Source organism: Synchiropus splendidus, chromosome 1 (genome assembly GCF_027744825.2).
Source record: "Synchiropus splendidus isolate RoL2022-P1 chromosome 1, RoL_Sspl_1.0, whole genome shotgun sequence".
Classification (NCBI taxonomy): Eukaryota; Metazoa; Chordata; class Actinopteri; order Syngnathiformes; family Callionymidae; genus Synchiropus; species Synchiropus splendidus.
The window spans coordinates 66,324,065-66,341,039 of NC_071334.1; the positions used below are offsets into that span (position 1 = coordinate 66,324,065).

General features: G+C 42.6%; 1 protein-coding gene across 3 annotated transcripts in view; it reads right to left on the reverse strand.

The window, feature by feature from the left end:
* The window catches only part of LOC128752860 (gamma-aminobutyric acid receptor subunit beta-3-like), a 65,865-nt gene that overhangs the window by 27,256 nt on the left and 21,634 nt on the right, over positions 1-16,975 (reverse strand). For 2 of the 3 annotated variants that reach the window (XM_053854547.1, XM_053854548.1), the window contains exons 2-4: positions 16,915-16,962; positions 14,802-14,893; positions 11,823-11,890 (exon numbers count right to left, since the gene is read on the reverse strand). In XM_053854547.1, the coding sequence (XP_053710522.1) occupies positions 11,823-11,890; positions 14,802-14,893; positions 16,915-16,962 (208 nt within the window). Of the gene's footprint in view, positions 1-11,822; positions 11,891-14,801; positions 14,894-14,972; positions 15,407-16,914; positions 16,963-16,975 lie in introns of those variants that run through there. The other variant, XM_053854549.1, reaches the window with a different exon arrangement.

A 16,975-nucleotide genomic window follows, 5' to 3' on the forward strand; every position in this document is an offset into this window, starting at 1 on the left:
AGTCAATATTTCCTTTAGCCTTCATGCAAGTGTTGAGTAAAAGCAGCAGCAGTGGTGGACGGTCTGCCTCCCACGCTCCCTCAAGACCAAATATCCCTTTTACACAATCTTCCCCTCTCCCTGTCTGTCAGTCTGCCCTCCTACTCTCCACCCCACGCCTTCTCCCTCGAGGTGTTATGATCTCCCCTCTGCCCGCTGTGTTGCCGGATTGAAACCAGTGCACGTAGAAGCTGCCAGTGCTGAGACATTTGTGTTTGCGTTGCAGTTTTCATGTTAAAGCAAAACAAAGATGACTACGGAAAAAAAAAAAAGCTCCACAATATGCATCTCTCTCCAAAATGTTTTTGTGCTCCACTTCTTATGCCACACCATCTCATGTTTGTCTCTTCGTTTTGCACACACTCAAGGCCGCGTTGATAAGTGCTCACAAAACACTTGCATTTTTATGAGATCATTGTGGGGAAAAAAGCAGCAAACTCAAAAGGCTTATGATGGATTCCTCAGTAATTATTTTGTCCTTTATATATTTCTTTATTTTATTTTTTTAAATTCCTTACAAGCACTCAAGCAGGTGTAGGTTACACAGACACATGAACATTCTTAGTCAGCACAGGGTACAGATTGGTCTCTCAGCGTGAGATGGAAAGTGCATTGGCAGCTCACCAAAAATATATACGGTGGTGAACACCAAAGCTGGCCTTGAATTGGCACACGTGATCCTCGTGGTTATTTTGGTAAATACTGACTGCAGTGCGATTTAAGACTGTTGGTTTATGGACTTCAATATATTAGTGTTTAAAATCTAGTTAACTGGCTACCACAATTATGTTCACATCCCATTCATTTTCTTTCATGTTCAGAGAAAAATGACAAATGTTTAAGTGTCTCTCTATGTTAGAAAATGCAGATAAGTCCAGTACATCTAAAAATGCTTTGTTTCGCGGATCTGAAATTTCATTCTCCCCAGCCACGCCCTCTGTGCAGTGACTGGTCAGGAGAAAACCTTCAGCCCGCCTCTGCTCAGAGTCTCTGTCAGGAACGCCTCCCACGTGAATACTCTTCAGTAATAACATGATGATTTGATGGCAGTAACTTGCCTAAATCCCAAATAAAAGCTTAACATCACTGATGGACAAAGCTCCACTTCCACGTCAGTACAAGTTGATCGTGTTGTCGTGTGCCTGATTTTGTTGTTTATTTTTTATTTGACCATATGCAGGGATTCGGATAAGGAGGGCGAGGAGGTCACCGGAGCAACTGTGAGACTCAAAAGTCAAACATCGAACCAAGGGTGAGGGAGGAGTCAGCAGTGATTATGTTCTCTGCATTACAATAACCTGTTTCCAAAATCAATAAAGAATGACTGAGACATGGCGTCTGCCTGTGGTGACGGCAACAGAGTAAACCAGAGGTAATTTCATCCTCACAGAGTGCTGTGAGTCTGTGCCGTTCATGCGCACACACTACATGTGCTCATTAAGATCAAACAAACTAACTTGAATCGCGCATTGCACCGATGGATGTGCTCCATCCATCCTGGAGTTGGGCAAGTTCAAAGCTGCACTGGACAAATAGCTGAGCCTTGCTGTTGTGACCTGTCGTTCACTGAGATTTCAGGCAATACCGAACTTTTTAATGCAATAACTTCAAAACAGACCTTCATTATGGTGAGAGACTTAATGCGCCACGGAGAAGCGGGCGTTTGAAACAAGTACATTTACAGAGACAGAAACCTCTCATTATATAAAATGCCTCTGGTTTAACCTGATGCATCTGCGCACAACACAAAATGTAGAGGGAAAAGTAGCAGCATTCATTGTGGCAGTAGTTTCCAAAGTATGATTAAAAGGAAGTGTTGGAAGAAAAATACGGGTTTGGATGACACATTACAACTGAGGCTGAACAGGTATAAAAGAAGTCCTCGTTCCAATTCACTGCCGCTTTAAGTGGCATGTAGAGATTTCAACAAGTGATAGGCAAATAAATCCTTGTCTGATTCCAGGTTCTGCTTCCATCCACTGCAACACCCCATCAGTCACAGTCCTATTAAGGTGGCCAATGTGGATTGATCACAGTGAAAGGTGGGGATTTCATTTGCTGAATGAATAAATTGACTTGCTTTCCTTCTCCCCTCCATTACCACTCCATCTCTAACTTTCATCAATCCCAACACATGACAGCCCGTCTGCCTTCGCACGGTTCCCACAGCTCCTGAAATGGTTTCAATCCTTAGGTATCCATCCATCGCGAGTGCTGGGGTGGGCAGGAGCGGTGGAGCGCACACGCGCAACTTGTACCGTATAAATGATTTAAATGAACCTTGTAGCCAGCACAAACACACAGCTGAAGAATCTGCATCAATATTACATGCAGATGATGAAAATTCATTCAGAAAGAGTTGAGAGGATGAGAGCCTGCTTGACAACGTCTCCATATGGAGTCGCATTTGTTATCTCAGCAGAGTTAATGACCGGTCTAACAGAGTCGTCCTGAGCCTCCATGATTTAATTAACCTAACCAGATAATCACTTTCATTCAGTGCAGGATTTAAAATGAGGCAGACTCGACCCGTGTTTAATTCGGTGTTTGAACGGCGCTTTCGGCGTCGATGTTGCCGATGCTCCCCGGCCTTCACCAGAGACCGCAGCACCAAGCATTACATGGGCTTCATATCAAAACAGCTCGGAACATGAAAAATAAATGACCATCGCTGTTTAGAAATGAGAGAAAACAGGAGGATGTGATATGTAATCAGCATGTACTCCATATGAACCCCTTGTTCAGTGCAGCAATTTGAGTCACTTCAATGTAATTTCTGCCCCGTTCCCCTGGGAGGACCCTTAGGCAATATATCAATGCAGTGCGGGGGAATCCCTCAGTGAGTTCCAGTCACCCCCTTCGCTCCCACCTCCGGTTCTGCTGCTATAGAATCTTAAAAATAGATCTGTCCTTTATTGAGAGTGAACAACGGGGAGGCAATTGAATTGAGCTTTTCCTTCAAAATGACAGTATTGGCCTTCAATATATCGGGTCATTTCCTGACTGCCCACAATTCATGATATATTACCTCATAACAAGGAAGGAGGTGAATAGAGGGAAATCTGTTGCAAATAATACATGCTTTTTTTTTTTTTACAAGATGGTAATTGATGTTTTCATCTATTTTTTTTTAAACATGAAGAATTTTCGTAAAAATGTGACTTTGCTATGTTTCTCATTCTTCAGTTGACTCAAGGTTAATATATACTTCATCTTGCTCATGTACAAATGGATTTGGGAGACACTTTTGTATTTCATAACCATAAACTCTCCTTGCAAGAAACCCGATCAATATTTACAGCTTTATTCAGCTTCCTGTATTAGAATGCCACTGTATAAACCCTTGTAAATCGTTCTCTCTCTTCATCTGGACACTGAAAATAAACAAAAGTGAAATTACACATTTGAAGACGCTGGATATTAAAATGGCTAAAATGCGTGTGTCACACACTGAGTGTGTGAGACTTGTCAGCCCTGCTTCAGGGCACCAAAACTTGGCTCTGAATAAGGAGGCATATTTTGATAGCAGAAACATTTCTGTCAGTGCCATGGAGGAAGTGAAGTTGGGGCCGCAGCCCTAAGTGAGTTTGTTATGTCGTTATGTGGCTGCATATAAGAGCATGGCTATTTTGCCAGTTTTCCAGAGGCATGGACGTGCTGGGGTTTCACCAGCCATTCAAAGCTTCAGCGGTCATGAAGTCAAGAGGCATGCTTCTATGTTTTGAACCCATACGTGGTTCGAAAATTGGAACTGCTGGCGAAGACAAAAGGAGGACTGGCACTGATGCACTCGCGTCATTTAAGAGGTCAGTGCTTAGGATTTGGAGGATCACTTTCCATTTAAGATAATGCAAGAAGCCCAAGAGCTTCATTTTGGTTTTGCTGCAAAAGGATCTTCTTGTTGTATCGATAACTCAAAACATGCTGTTACTAAACTATGTCTTCTGGTCGTCGCAGACTGCAGAGCAGTCGCTGGTCGTACTGCTCTAAGGAGGATTTCATACACGAAAGAATCTAAATGAAGAAAGGAGGATCTTTTTTTATCACAGATATTTTTAGCTGTTTTTTTTGTGCTCTGATCTTTTTTAATCAGCAGCAGGAAAAGTTCTCTGACAGCCTTCTGAACTTGCAACTTGCAACGTTTTATCACCTGACAGGTGCTGTTGCACCCTCTACACACGCCGATATTCTCGCTGCTTCCTGTCTACGCTGCTGTCAACACCACCTCCTCCAAGTGCAGAGCAGCTCACTCTTTGAACACGGAGCAAGCGTTCAAAGTGCCTAATTTACATACGAATCATTTCTTCATTAGAGCAAGTTTAAAACCCCCTTCGTCCAAATTATTACCATTATCACCAACCTCCTCGGTACATTATCCCACCCACATCCCATCACCTTTATTTATTCCCCCATCCTTCCTTTTGCTCATCTGGCTCCTCATGAGGTTCACAGCAAATTCTTTTTGTGTTTCATTTTCTCACAGATTTGATACATATTCAATTGATTTGGTTGCATCATATTTGATTTAGCAAACTTGAATGAGGTGGAGATCAACACACCAAGGACAATACCTACGGGTGCCAAATGGTGCCTAGTTGATTCAAACCAATGACGTTCAGAAGCAGCTAGTGCTCACCACTTGATGCGATGTGATGTGAGTGTATGGTACCGAACATAGTTAGATGAATATTATCAGACTATTGTTGATATTGTTTAAGAAGGAAAACCCAAACACAAGCCAACCAAACTTCTGAAGCTTAATGCAACAACATCTTCTTCTTTGGTCTGAAAAGCAACAGCCTATTTCAAAGTGTCTTCCAAAATAAATCCAATAAATACCAATAAGCAAATGCTGAATCCAGTGCATTTTACAGCGAGGCTTTCTGTCTAGTCACTCCACCGCCATATAAAAAAATAAAAAAAAAATCGTATCAGAAAGACTGCGGCACAAGAACCAGTGCGCCCCGTCATTAACATGTTAACCGTGAACAAAATAAACATCTCAAACGTTTGCACTCACCAAGCGCTAAGCCTGCGGTAGCCGCTCAATCGGAAGTGGCAAACTTCCTCTGCCTGGTTATCTCGCCGGTGTAGATGACAATACGCGCTGGAATGTCACTAAACATTTGTGGTTTCATTGCCTGAAGCTAGTTTCCCCCTAAAAATCTGTATATTTTGTCAGCCACAGGCTTCAGAGAGTGAGAAAAGAGACACGGTTAGTCCGGAAATGACGCTGAGTGTCCAACCTGTAACCTAGAAAAACAACACTGCAACTATGCTCATGATTTCTGGTTATGTTAGGCCAGCAGAGAAGGTCCTGACGGCCCGCCACTGGCTGAATCTGTCCTAAACTTTGCAAATTATTTTGAACACAAACAGACGTACCACCATCACTGGCACAAGCATTTACCCTATCATGAATCCTGTACACGGCGCATCAGCTGTTCTTCTATGTGCACCGACGTTACAGTCATTTACATGATGGAGAGCAAGGAAAGGAGGAAGCCTCTTGTCATTTCCAGATCGCTCTGATATGAGTGTCAACCATCACCCTGCAAAATATGAGGAGCAACTGCAGAGATGCAATCTGTGAAGCGGCCCACTCTCACTTAAACCATGAGTTGATTTGGTGCGGTGGCGAAGTAAACTGGAATAAGCCCGCTCTGCTTACTGGAGAATCTCAGAGACCATCACTTCATCCAGCAGCATTTTCACGGCCAATTACATTCCATCAGTCGGGAAACCAGATGCTTGGTAACTGACAGACAGGTACATTAAGCTCCGGTGGCTGGAGAACAAATGGGAATTATTAAAGGTGACATTGTTGGTGAATCACGAGGAGTCTTGAATTACTTAAAGCAAAATAGCCGAGAACATCTGGAGCAATAAGAAACACAGTAAAAAGAAACCATATAAACATTTAGGCAGAGACACTCGCAGGTCTTTATGATGATGGACTTGTTCTGCCTCTGTACACCTACAGCCACGAGTGGGTGTACGGATGAAGAGATAGCTCGGCTTGCTGCTGCTGCTGGAATGCATCCTGACACCTCGCTGCATATCATGACGTCTTCCATCAATGTCCCCCAAACCTTTTGAGCAAGAGCTCCTCAGGTAAACAAAAAAACTTGTGAATCACTTAACTACGCAGATGCTAAAATCAGTCATTTGTCTTCAAACTGCCTGAAATTTTTGAAGCAGTAAGGTGTTCCATGAGCTGAATCTCTTATTACACCACAAACCAAAGATGTCGGTTTTAGGGTGGAAATATCTGCTCAGAACTCCTCCGCCTCAATCGCCACTTGTAACTCAAACTACCTCATCGATAAGCCAAGGTGTTTGCGCTTTCACCCATCTGAAACCATCAAGACAACGGGTGTTTGCTGACGGTGCTGACTGCTCAGTGGTTATGTGCGCATACCGCCCCTGCTCTGCCAAGAACCGACAATTCTCAATGTGGCAGTATATTCAGTAGTGGCACTGCCAAAACAAGCGGGCATCAAAGTAACTTTATGTGTCAGTATCACCTTGGCACGGAAATATCCCTTCTTGTGACGACTCTGTCAGCAACGGTATTGGATCGATGCTCCGTCCAATAGTTGTGACAAGGCAGTGTAGCTACACTTTCATGCTGTTTAAGCCAAATTCCGACTCTACCATTTGAATGCCACAGCAAAAATTATTGGCAGGAGTGGGGAACTCAAGATGGTTGCGAGTGAGAATCCAGTAGATCAGCAGCTTTTCAAAGACTCGGACCAGCCCATCTGGCACCAACCCACCAGGCCACGTTTAAAACCCCTTTGCCTGCACCGTCATGATGCATCAGCAATTCATCTTCCCCAAATTCAGACGGTAAAATGTAGTGACCAATTGGACTGGAGTGTCGGTGTGACTAGGGAGAATGCGATAGATAGCTCTAGGTGGTGGACGATGGTGAACAAAAATGCAGAAGAAGCGGCACAACAAATAAAATGGTGAGCGTACAGTTTTTTGCCTCATCACACTCTGAGTAAAACCGCTGAAGGTGGGCCTATTTTCTGTTCTAATAATGGCTACACACAAAAACACGCTGTAAATATATGCAATTAGACTTCATTCTGCAAAGAGATCATTATGCTAAAAAATGTTTATTCCAGCAATCAAAACAAAAGATCAGAGCAACAGACGAACACTAACAAGTGGCACATTTTGGCAGCTCTATTCTTAAATGTACCACCAGTTTGTGAGTAATTACCGCCTGTGCCGCCTCTACGCGCACACACACACACACGCGCGCGATCTGCTCTGATCTTGTCCTAGTATGTGTTTCTCCTCAGCTGTTGCCCCAGGCTCACTACAAACAAACCTCTGAGGTAATTAGAGTGCCTCACTCAGATGCCTAAGCATCTGCTTGTTCACATCGCCACTGCCTCCAAAAGCCTTTAGGTGTGGCACAGGCTGGCGATGTCATCCCCCCTTGTCAGGTGGGTTTTTGACAGCACCAGATGCCGGCTGCTCTCCTTTCAGCATGTCATCTCATCTAAGGCATCTTTGACTCCTGCGTTTCATGACTGAGCAATACTGTATATGTTTCATTTGGATTAAGTGAGTTTCCCCGACATTTTGACTCCGTGTCCCGGTACAATAGACTCCAACATATCACTTCTTTTGTCAGATTCTCTTTCTCTTTTGTGCTCACTGGGCTATTACAAATCATAGGAATGAGAATCAGCTGAGGTCCAACATTTCTTGCCAGAGGTGGAGGCCAATGATTATCTAAGTGTGGCCTGCTCCAATTGAACCCCGTAACACGGGTTTTAATGGGACCCCATCTTCTATTGCCACTTTACCGTCTCATTAATATGTTTGAAATGTGAACCCTGGGTCTGTCGTCGAGTGTGAGGACCTTCATAAGACTTTAAGGTTGGCAGATGACTCCGCCCAAGGTTCAGAGCCAAGTCACCCCCCGCCCCTTTCATAATCTATATTTAACCGCCTTAAGTCATGTCACATTGACTTTACTGAAGGGATTTTACTATGGTACGTTCCAAGACCAAAAACAGAGCCAACAGGCTGGACTTAATCACCGTAGTACCAAAGACTTGTTATATACAATATAATGTTGGTGAGTGGTCAACATTGTTTTGGTGACGCTTGAAGGAATTCTGCCCGGGAAGATGACCAAATGAGCGATTCAAGTGATCAAAAACAGCAAAAGCGTTATCAACTATCCTCGTCATTATAATAAAATAGAATAAATACATGTTGAAAACCAAGCCAGTTACGCTCAAATGGCCGTGTAAAAAAGCACTTCATCATATCTACATCAACCCAAATATTCTCCAGCCTCTCATTCCTTCCTAACAAGGCCACTGGGACTTCTACTCTAAAATCGCCCTCAATGCCGTCGTGTGTTGTTGCATCATCTCTCATTTTTTGTTTGCAGGAAACAGGAGCCAAAAAAACATTGGCAGCTCCGTTTCTCTCTTCATCTGCAAATCTGTGCTCCTTGTAAATAAAACCGAGTCGTATCCAGCTTTTCCTGATAGTGTTGCGAGTAGTACTCATTTTAGCAAACCGTCTACTTTTACCGAAAAAAAAATGCGCCTGCTTTGGGGATAGCTCAACCGAAGAGTTGATTTAGTGGCTAAAATGTATTAAAATTAATGCAGAAAAGGGCTTATTACGAGTTGGAAATTGTCTTTTTTTGGACAAGAACAAATGGGAGAGAGCAGCATTTGTCGAGGCTCTGCAGCTCAAAGGATAAAAAAAAATGGCTCTTTGGGACAAAAGCATCCATTATCATTTTCCCTCAAGCAAATCCAGTCCCCCACAAGACAAAAAGAGGCAGCCCTAAGGACGGGCGCATGCATCGGAAGAACAGCAGCCAGTAAATGTCACAGACTGGCGCAGAAATAACAAGCAGCTTGACCAGTCCTGTTTGGGATTTGATCGGGGAAAGCAGTGCTAACAAGCACATGTGCAGCCCCCGAGAGCCTGGACGGAAGAGAGAAAAATACGAAATGAATCATGGCTTTAACATGATCGCAGCTGTCCGACTCTGATTTATCAGCTGCTCTATAGAGATCAACATCATCAGAAATGTTGCTGTGTTTGGGGGGTCCGAGCCATAAACCAATTCTGCTCGAAGAGTGATCACAGACTGCGTCCAATAAGAAGATAATGTGAGAACACTGAGGCTGATAAACAGTCGACTGGCTGGGTCCAGATAGAAATCAAAGCCAGGAACCACCTGGTAAAAGTAATCAATGGGCCATTAGAATTCATCAACATGCCCACTAATGTCCTCACCTCGGGTAAGATCACCCTTTCAAACATAAAACATAAATCTGAACCCTGGGCCTCTTTGGGTTGAATGGCTCAATAAATCACTTGCATCAAGGTGGATTGATTTCCCCGCTGCTTGAGTTGACAGTGTGTTGAAGTGTAAAAAGCTGTCTGACCCAAGTTTGACTCTTGATGACCGCAGTGCTTTAGTGTCTGTGTTGCCAAGAAAGTGCATGAGCTCAGCAGCCATTATCTATCATAAAAGTCATCATGGTTTCCACAGCGAAAGCACTGGAAGTGATAACCTGCGATGCCTGATGTTGGGATGCGCAGCTTGAACGCCGGCTAAAATGGTTTGCAACCGTCTGCTGGTTTTTTACCAGGGCATTTTGTCGCCGGCTTCCGAAATGCATATGAAAACAAGCAGATAGTCATTACTGCAGAAAACTCCCGACTCTACCTCAAAGTAGCAAAGTGTCAGAGCTGTCTCATTAGTCACTCCTCCCTCTGGAACCCGAACCGTATTTGTAGCTCACCAATTAAAGCTGCTTTAAATGCAGCAATTTTCTAATGGCTTCGGTGTATTTTCTGTGTTTCTTATCATTAGCTGTCTTGGTTTTCACTGTAATTGGCTGGTAATTATGTGTGACACACGTTGATATGCTGAATTCGCTCTCAGAGGTTGAAATCTTTTCAGCATTACAACACACATTTCCAAAAGCCTGGCAATAAGCATCCCACTCCCGACACCACAGTTGCGCTTGACTGCTAGTCATGACCGCGACACTCAATAGAAGGGTTGATGTTGTTTCACGAAATAGTGTTCTGAGTGTCAGACGCCACCAGATGGCACTGTCTGTTGGAACAGTTGGACTGGAACAGCTAATTTAATGACACTGCAGATCAAGTCTAAAACGGGAGCGCCATCTAGCGGCCGCAGAAAATTAGGACACTGTTTCATCGACCCCACAATACTGTTTCATGATACCTCATCTGCCCATCACTCATATTTACTGAGGCTGAAACTCAAAGAGATTCATTTTGATCAATATATTACCCAAAGAATAATGTCTTGCATATTACTTGTGAACTGTCTTTCAGTGCAGCAATTCTAGGTGCATCACATAAATCAATGTGATGTCCAACCAAAAGATCCACATTGTTGGAAACTGACTGTGCTGAGTGTGTTCATCACAGGAGCACTTCCTCCCTGAGGTTTACGTGAACAGATTCGACTTCCTTTCGGTCTCAAATATTAAAATTCGATATATTATATGGAGTATAAAACCCCAAATTATCTAGATTGGTTTTTTAAAACTTACTCTGCTGGCATCTCTTATGTTTGGTTTGGTGCTGACACTGATGTTAAATCAATAGTAAACTACTCGACAAGTAATTACCAATCATCCAATTGTTTCTTCACTCGCAGTAACCTTGTTTGGCTTCTTTGTTTCCGCAGGCCTTTTCACAACATACTCCTTGTTTTCAATGTGTGTAGTGAGTGGCATTAGAACACATTTCTTGAACACATTTCTAGAATGTTAAAACAACAACAATAATAATAATAATAATAATAACATTCTTTCTTCTTTCAAAAATACAACTCGAGGACAAACGCAAAGTGAAAATCAGAACTAAGAATAATACAACGTGTAGATGTGTAAGGACACAGAAACAACAACCAGTCAAGTAAATTCAACCAACAGAAATTAAGTACTAGTTCCAAAAAAGAGCATGTGTGTGTGTATTTCTAGATGCATGAGTGACTAAAAAGTGACACTAGTGTGTCTTTGCAGACCTCATCTCTGCCATGGAGGCACAGTACGGATGTACTAAGGCTGTAAAATGTCTGTTGGTGAAAGAACACGCATGCTTATACATGTGTGCTTAGATACAAATGTTCCGCCCAACTCAAAAGGTATTGATGCCTTAAAAAATATTCTGTAAAACATCCATGCATTTAAAACCTAAAAACACCAGAGGAAGGTTAATGGAGTCGCACACCTACCATTTCCACATCACCACTTAAATGCAGCATATTAGCAATGGAGAATTTTGAGTCTGTTGAGTGGGCCTCCTGTGAGGACTTCTCAACACTGCTAACTCCAGCGCAAAAGGTTAACAAGTCTTTGCACTATCAACAGCAGAGAGGTTAATAAGAAAAGATCCTTCCTTCCATACCCCAACTTGCCTTGACAATGCCGCGGCATGTTTTGCAGACTCACATTATGCATTCCCTCTGATGCCAAACCTGCTACATTAAATTTATTTCTCTGCCTCGACAGGGCCGCACGCAAGAATCTAGCTGCTGGTCTGAATGATAAAAATCCTTCAGTAATTCCAGGAAACCCATCCCATCCCTCTCACCATCACATAATGGCCTGAAAGGAAAAAATGCATTTACATCAGCACTTCCTTCCATCGCCAGCCAGCCAGCACGTTGTACAACCATAGTTGTGTCTGTGCATTTCTGCAGAGAACAGAAAGAAAAGAGTATACGAAGTGCAATCACTCACCATGTTGACTTCTGACACCATGTCTATGCTGGCCACATCTATACTCATCCCAACTGCAACAGGGGCCCCTGGGGAAGATTGTAACAACATAAGACGGTGGAAGGACATAGAAAGAAGTGATCAAACAGAGAAAGGTAAACAGGAAAGCAGAAATGTATTCACTCAAAATAGATGACAACTATTTAATAAATGGAGAAAAGCCCTGTGTAGCCACCTCAAGTCAGTTTGCATTATCTGTGGGCTTCAATGTAATGTCAGATCTTTTATTTATCCACGACCCTGAGAGAGAGGACTAGACTTTTGAGGACTTTTCCATTGTCACAGCCACCTACCCACAGAAGCTATGAAATCCTAATAAACTCTAATGCTGCTTTTGCTTAAGGAGTGCTTGGACGAACTGGTTAGCCTTGGTCAATTTCATAATGCTTCCGACGGATTAAAAGGAAAACACACTTTTACATGAATTATATAATTGTTTTGTTTATAGGATATAAGACTTATTATAAGTGTAGTAATGTAGTGAATATCAAGTGCAATGATGCGACTTATTCAGCTCTCGAGCAACATATAAAAATGGCCAGGTCACAATGATGAACATACCATAAAAATCCAAAACAAATATTTATCCGTAAAGAGCATCATTTCAGAATAGAGGCTGCTGAAGAATGCTGAATATATCAGACAAATAAAATTAAATAAAAGTAAAAATATGATGTATACTAATTTTGTATATGACAACGTTCCTTCACGGAACTCTTTCAAAACAAGAGGTTGCATTGTTGTAGTTGCATGACTGCATGAACACACATGACACAATACAGATCAGTTCATTCCTTCAGCAGACGCAGCGGTGCAGTCTGCCTCGTAGAAAGGTCAGTGAATTCCATGCATCACCTAAAAATGCAGGAGGATATCTCTGAAAACAAGGTCCAGTATCGAGACTGTTGATCAAAACTCTATTTAATTAGACTCATCACAGCAAGCAGATGAAATTACAGGCGTTTGGTTCACATTAAAGCACTCAGATGCATTGTTTTCGCCCCGGTCAATTCTCCGCTGAGACCAGAGCTTCCCCCGCAGCTGAGTCGGTCTGTGGAGGCGGAGAGCTGGAGAGTTGGCCGCTGTTGCACTCATGGGTTAAAACAGTGCATGTGAGCGCTTTAATGTAAATAAAATGTCAGTGAAGTCTTTGGTCTGATGTGTCGAGGCTCAACCACATTTTACTGATCTGGGCTGCACAGCATCATCGATACTGTCCAGGTTTAAGTCATTGGATCTGAGTTTGTTGTTTTCAGTGATGGCAACTCTCATGCTAAGTGTGATGTCTATTTTTGGATGAACTCGCCGATGGGATTGAAAGCGCTGAAACAGATTGAAGCGCTCACACTTGTTCCTGACATGGATCTGCGATTTACCACCTTTGGCTTGGCTGCTCGCCATCGATGTAATGGGAACCCCTGATCTAGAACATGTCAAATATGGACATTTTGATGTGTCACCAATTTCTGCTACTAGTTCCAGTATATATGTGGTCTTTACTTTTACAGGCCTCACGAGCAAATGTATACTTGCTCCCACTTGATCCCCCAGATTGGGCAAGTTGGTTGAGGTGATGCAAACGGCAGTTCAGCGTCAATTCATATGCTGTGTTTCGTCTTTCGTTGGTTGGTCAGAAAGGCTGCATTCAGTAGTTCATGATCTCATAGCAAATGGGTGCAATTCACATGCTAAAATGCAACTACAATGAGAGCAATTTGATTCACAATGTTCCAAGTTGACGGCTGTGCTGTGGTGAAATGCAGGCTAAGCTCTTATGTGACAAACTCTCACAAGGGAAACAAGCAGCATCAGAGCATTTGAACAAGCCAAGCGGCAAACATGGAGTCTGATATAGTTACTACTGCAGACACCTGTATCTTCAATCTGAGCTACATTTCAGGGTGTGTTTAAATGCATGTTTTGAGGGAATAATGACGGACAACTTTCCCCTGGTTGGGGAGACAGGTGAGGTTATCGCTTCGTACTAGGAGCATAACAGCGACCAAGAGAGCGGATTTGACTAAGTCAGATTCAGAAAGTGACAGCGAGTCAGCAGCACATACTGGTGTTTCGGCCAATTTAGAACATCGGGATTTTAAAAAATGAAATAAATAAAATAAAAAATGTGGCAGACATGGTCGAAGCTGCATTAGAAAATAAAGTGTGTATAGCAGTGGTGTTCTACGCGGTCTTGCCGACAATGCTGATGAAGCTCAGCCATTATCACTCTCATCATCATTGTTGCTTGAGAGCTGAAGAACAGTATTTCTAGTGCATTCGATAAACATCAGTAACACTATGTAATTCACTATGGCCGCCGCCTAGTGACGTCATGCTGCATGCTGAGCAGAAAAGTGAATTTACTTCCATCACAAACTCTTTTGCCGTACGCCTTCATCTCCAACCGTTTTCAAGATACAACGTTTCAGAATATTGATATGAAAGTTGTGCAGAATTTTAATTCTTTGTAAAGTTAGAGGTTCAACGATATTCTAGTGGTATCTGAACGATCGTAAACCAAATATTTTTTACGGTTTCAAAAAGTAATTAAAAACCACAACATTATTAAATGAGAGCGCCATCTATTGGGGCCCAAAATAAAAAAAAAGAACGTTGAGTGAAATCTTTAGTATTGCCTTAAAACAGTCATCTTGACAGCTGCTGAGATTTTCTTAAGCATGTTGCTTGATGTATATGTAGGAACTTTAGTTAGTGAAGCGTAATTACTAGTGAAACGCGGTTATAAGCTGTAGACTGACACCTCGTCCCCTCATTCTGTTCTTGACTACCGGCAACTTGGTTACAGCGGAATGTTTTATGATGGATACATTGACAAAGAAGGAACTCCTGCAATGCAATGGCAGTTTGCGTCAGACGTTGGACACCGCTAGTCATGGCGCGTTTTGGCACACCTGAGCACATAAAGACGAAATGACAAACCTCCAAAGTCTGGTCTCAGTCGGATGTCGTATCCCTTCAGTAGTTTATCCACCGTCTCCTTCACAAAAGACATGTTGCCCGGCTCATTGACGCTGGGAAAAAAAGGGAAGGAGGAGAAGAATCAGCGCCGTTGATTCCGGGCAATAACCTTGACTTGACAGAAGCTCTCACCTCTTGGCGCAACACACAATTGAACCGACAACCAGTGCGGAGAAGACGCGGAATTGACGAACCCTGCGCAAAGGCAACATCACCCCTGCTCTTTTTCCTCTAAATATCCCCCTATTTTTGTTGTTTACAAGAGCAACGCTGCAGGAGAAGAAGCCCCCCCGATCGTTCCGGCCGCTCTTCAAATCAGAGTAAATCCATTGATTACCCAGGAGGAGAAAGTCGGCTGGAACAGATGGGGGGGTTGTAGTGCCGCTAGTGAGAGAGGAAGAAAGTCAGCGTCTGTCCGTGGATGGAGTGAGACGTGAAACATGGGCTGGCATCTCTGTCATGAATCCTGGCTCCCAGTCTCTGACTGTGCATGAACATTCAGCAGCTGAAGCGCATATTGATGAGAAGGCTGGACGAGGATGCTGTTGCTGGTGGCGATGAAGGCACTCTGAAGCGCACTCCCACTGCAAAAAATACACCCACCAGTGGCTGGCCACTAATGCCTCTTTGGTGGGAGTGGTGAAGTCAAATGTGGTAGGACGCAAATGACCCTATCATTCTCTGATCATCATCTCAACATCATGTCGTTGAGGAGCCCTCTGCAGCATTTTGGGATTCAGTCCTGAGGTCTGCTTGATGATCTTTTAAAAAGTAAACCTCTTTGTCCATTACATATTCTATTTTATGATGAAATCTGGATTCATCCGTAATGTTTTTCCCCCCTTTATCGACTTTGACTACTGAGAGTGAAGCAAGCCAAAACACTGGACTCGAAGAAAAAGAGCCTTGAAATGAACAACTTTTTAATACTGCTACAAATAGCACTATTACTCCAGATGCTGCTGCTATTACTGTACTACTGCTACTGCTAAGTCTTTTATATAGCAACATTTAGAACACTGTTCACAAAGTGTTGTACTTTAATAATATAAAAGATAGAGAAATGGGGGGAAAAGGCGAATTGTGACATGGCGTTATTTGCTTAAAACATATTTGAATATATATTATTTATTTTATAAGTTTTTTTAAATGTAAAGTTTATCAATATAAATCATAAATATATGACTTGGTGAAAATCTTGCTAACATAACAATGGGAAAAAGGTAAACCTAAGATATAAAGGCATGGTTTTACTACATAAATTAGCTTTCCAATGTCTATAGATTTCTTTTGTTGTTTTGCTCTGACCTCATGAGGATATGTGGCCCCTGATACCCTGACACTGAATACAGGCAGTTTCAATATTAATCCATAGGAAAGGGTGATAACAGAAAACATTGGTGGTGACTGTTGACGCATGGTGCCCCCAGTACCTCACAACTCATGCAGCTGTAGCCCCGCATCCCTCCAATATAAATAAGGGAAGGTGTAAATGGAACGTAAAATTTCAAGCCTTTTACTTTTCAAAGGCAATTAGTTGTGATGGCTGTAGTTTATCAATGTATTTTCAATTGAGCATTTCATTATTTAAATTCTTCCCATCTCATCTCAGCTCATTATTTATATTGCTCCCAACGTCATTAAATAATAATAATAATAATAATAATTAAAGTGGGTAGAATATTAGGATATACCTTCAATCTATGTGTTTTGTTTTTTTTAATATCCGAATTGTGTAAATGAAGGGCTGATATTTTTTACAGTGGTCTTCACACCATCTGCGCCAATCCCCTTCCCTCGTGTTTCCTGTAAAAATGGCGGGACCTGAGCGATACCGAGAAGGGACGTGCTGCATTCAGCCTCCCATTCCGTCAGTGCCCGTGATAGATTGGCTTGTTAATCGCCCATAATGACCCCCTTTTTTCCCCCTCTATCTGGAACACTGCGCGGGAGCATGAATTATTGAGAAATATCAGAGTCAGAGTTGGCGCCTAATTAGGACTGCGCTGGCGCGCATGTGCGATTGGCGCCTCAATTAGACTGCGTTGTCTGAACCGAGTATTGTTGCTTTTACCTGGTGTCGTAGATGGCGAACAACTTCTTGTTTCCGTCCACAGCATTCCTGCATACAAAGA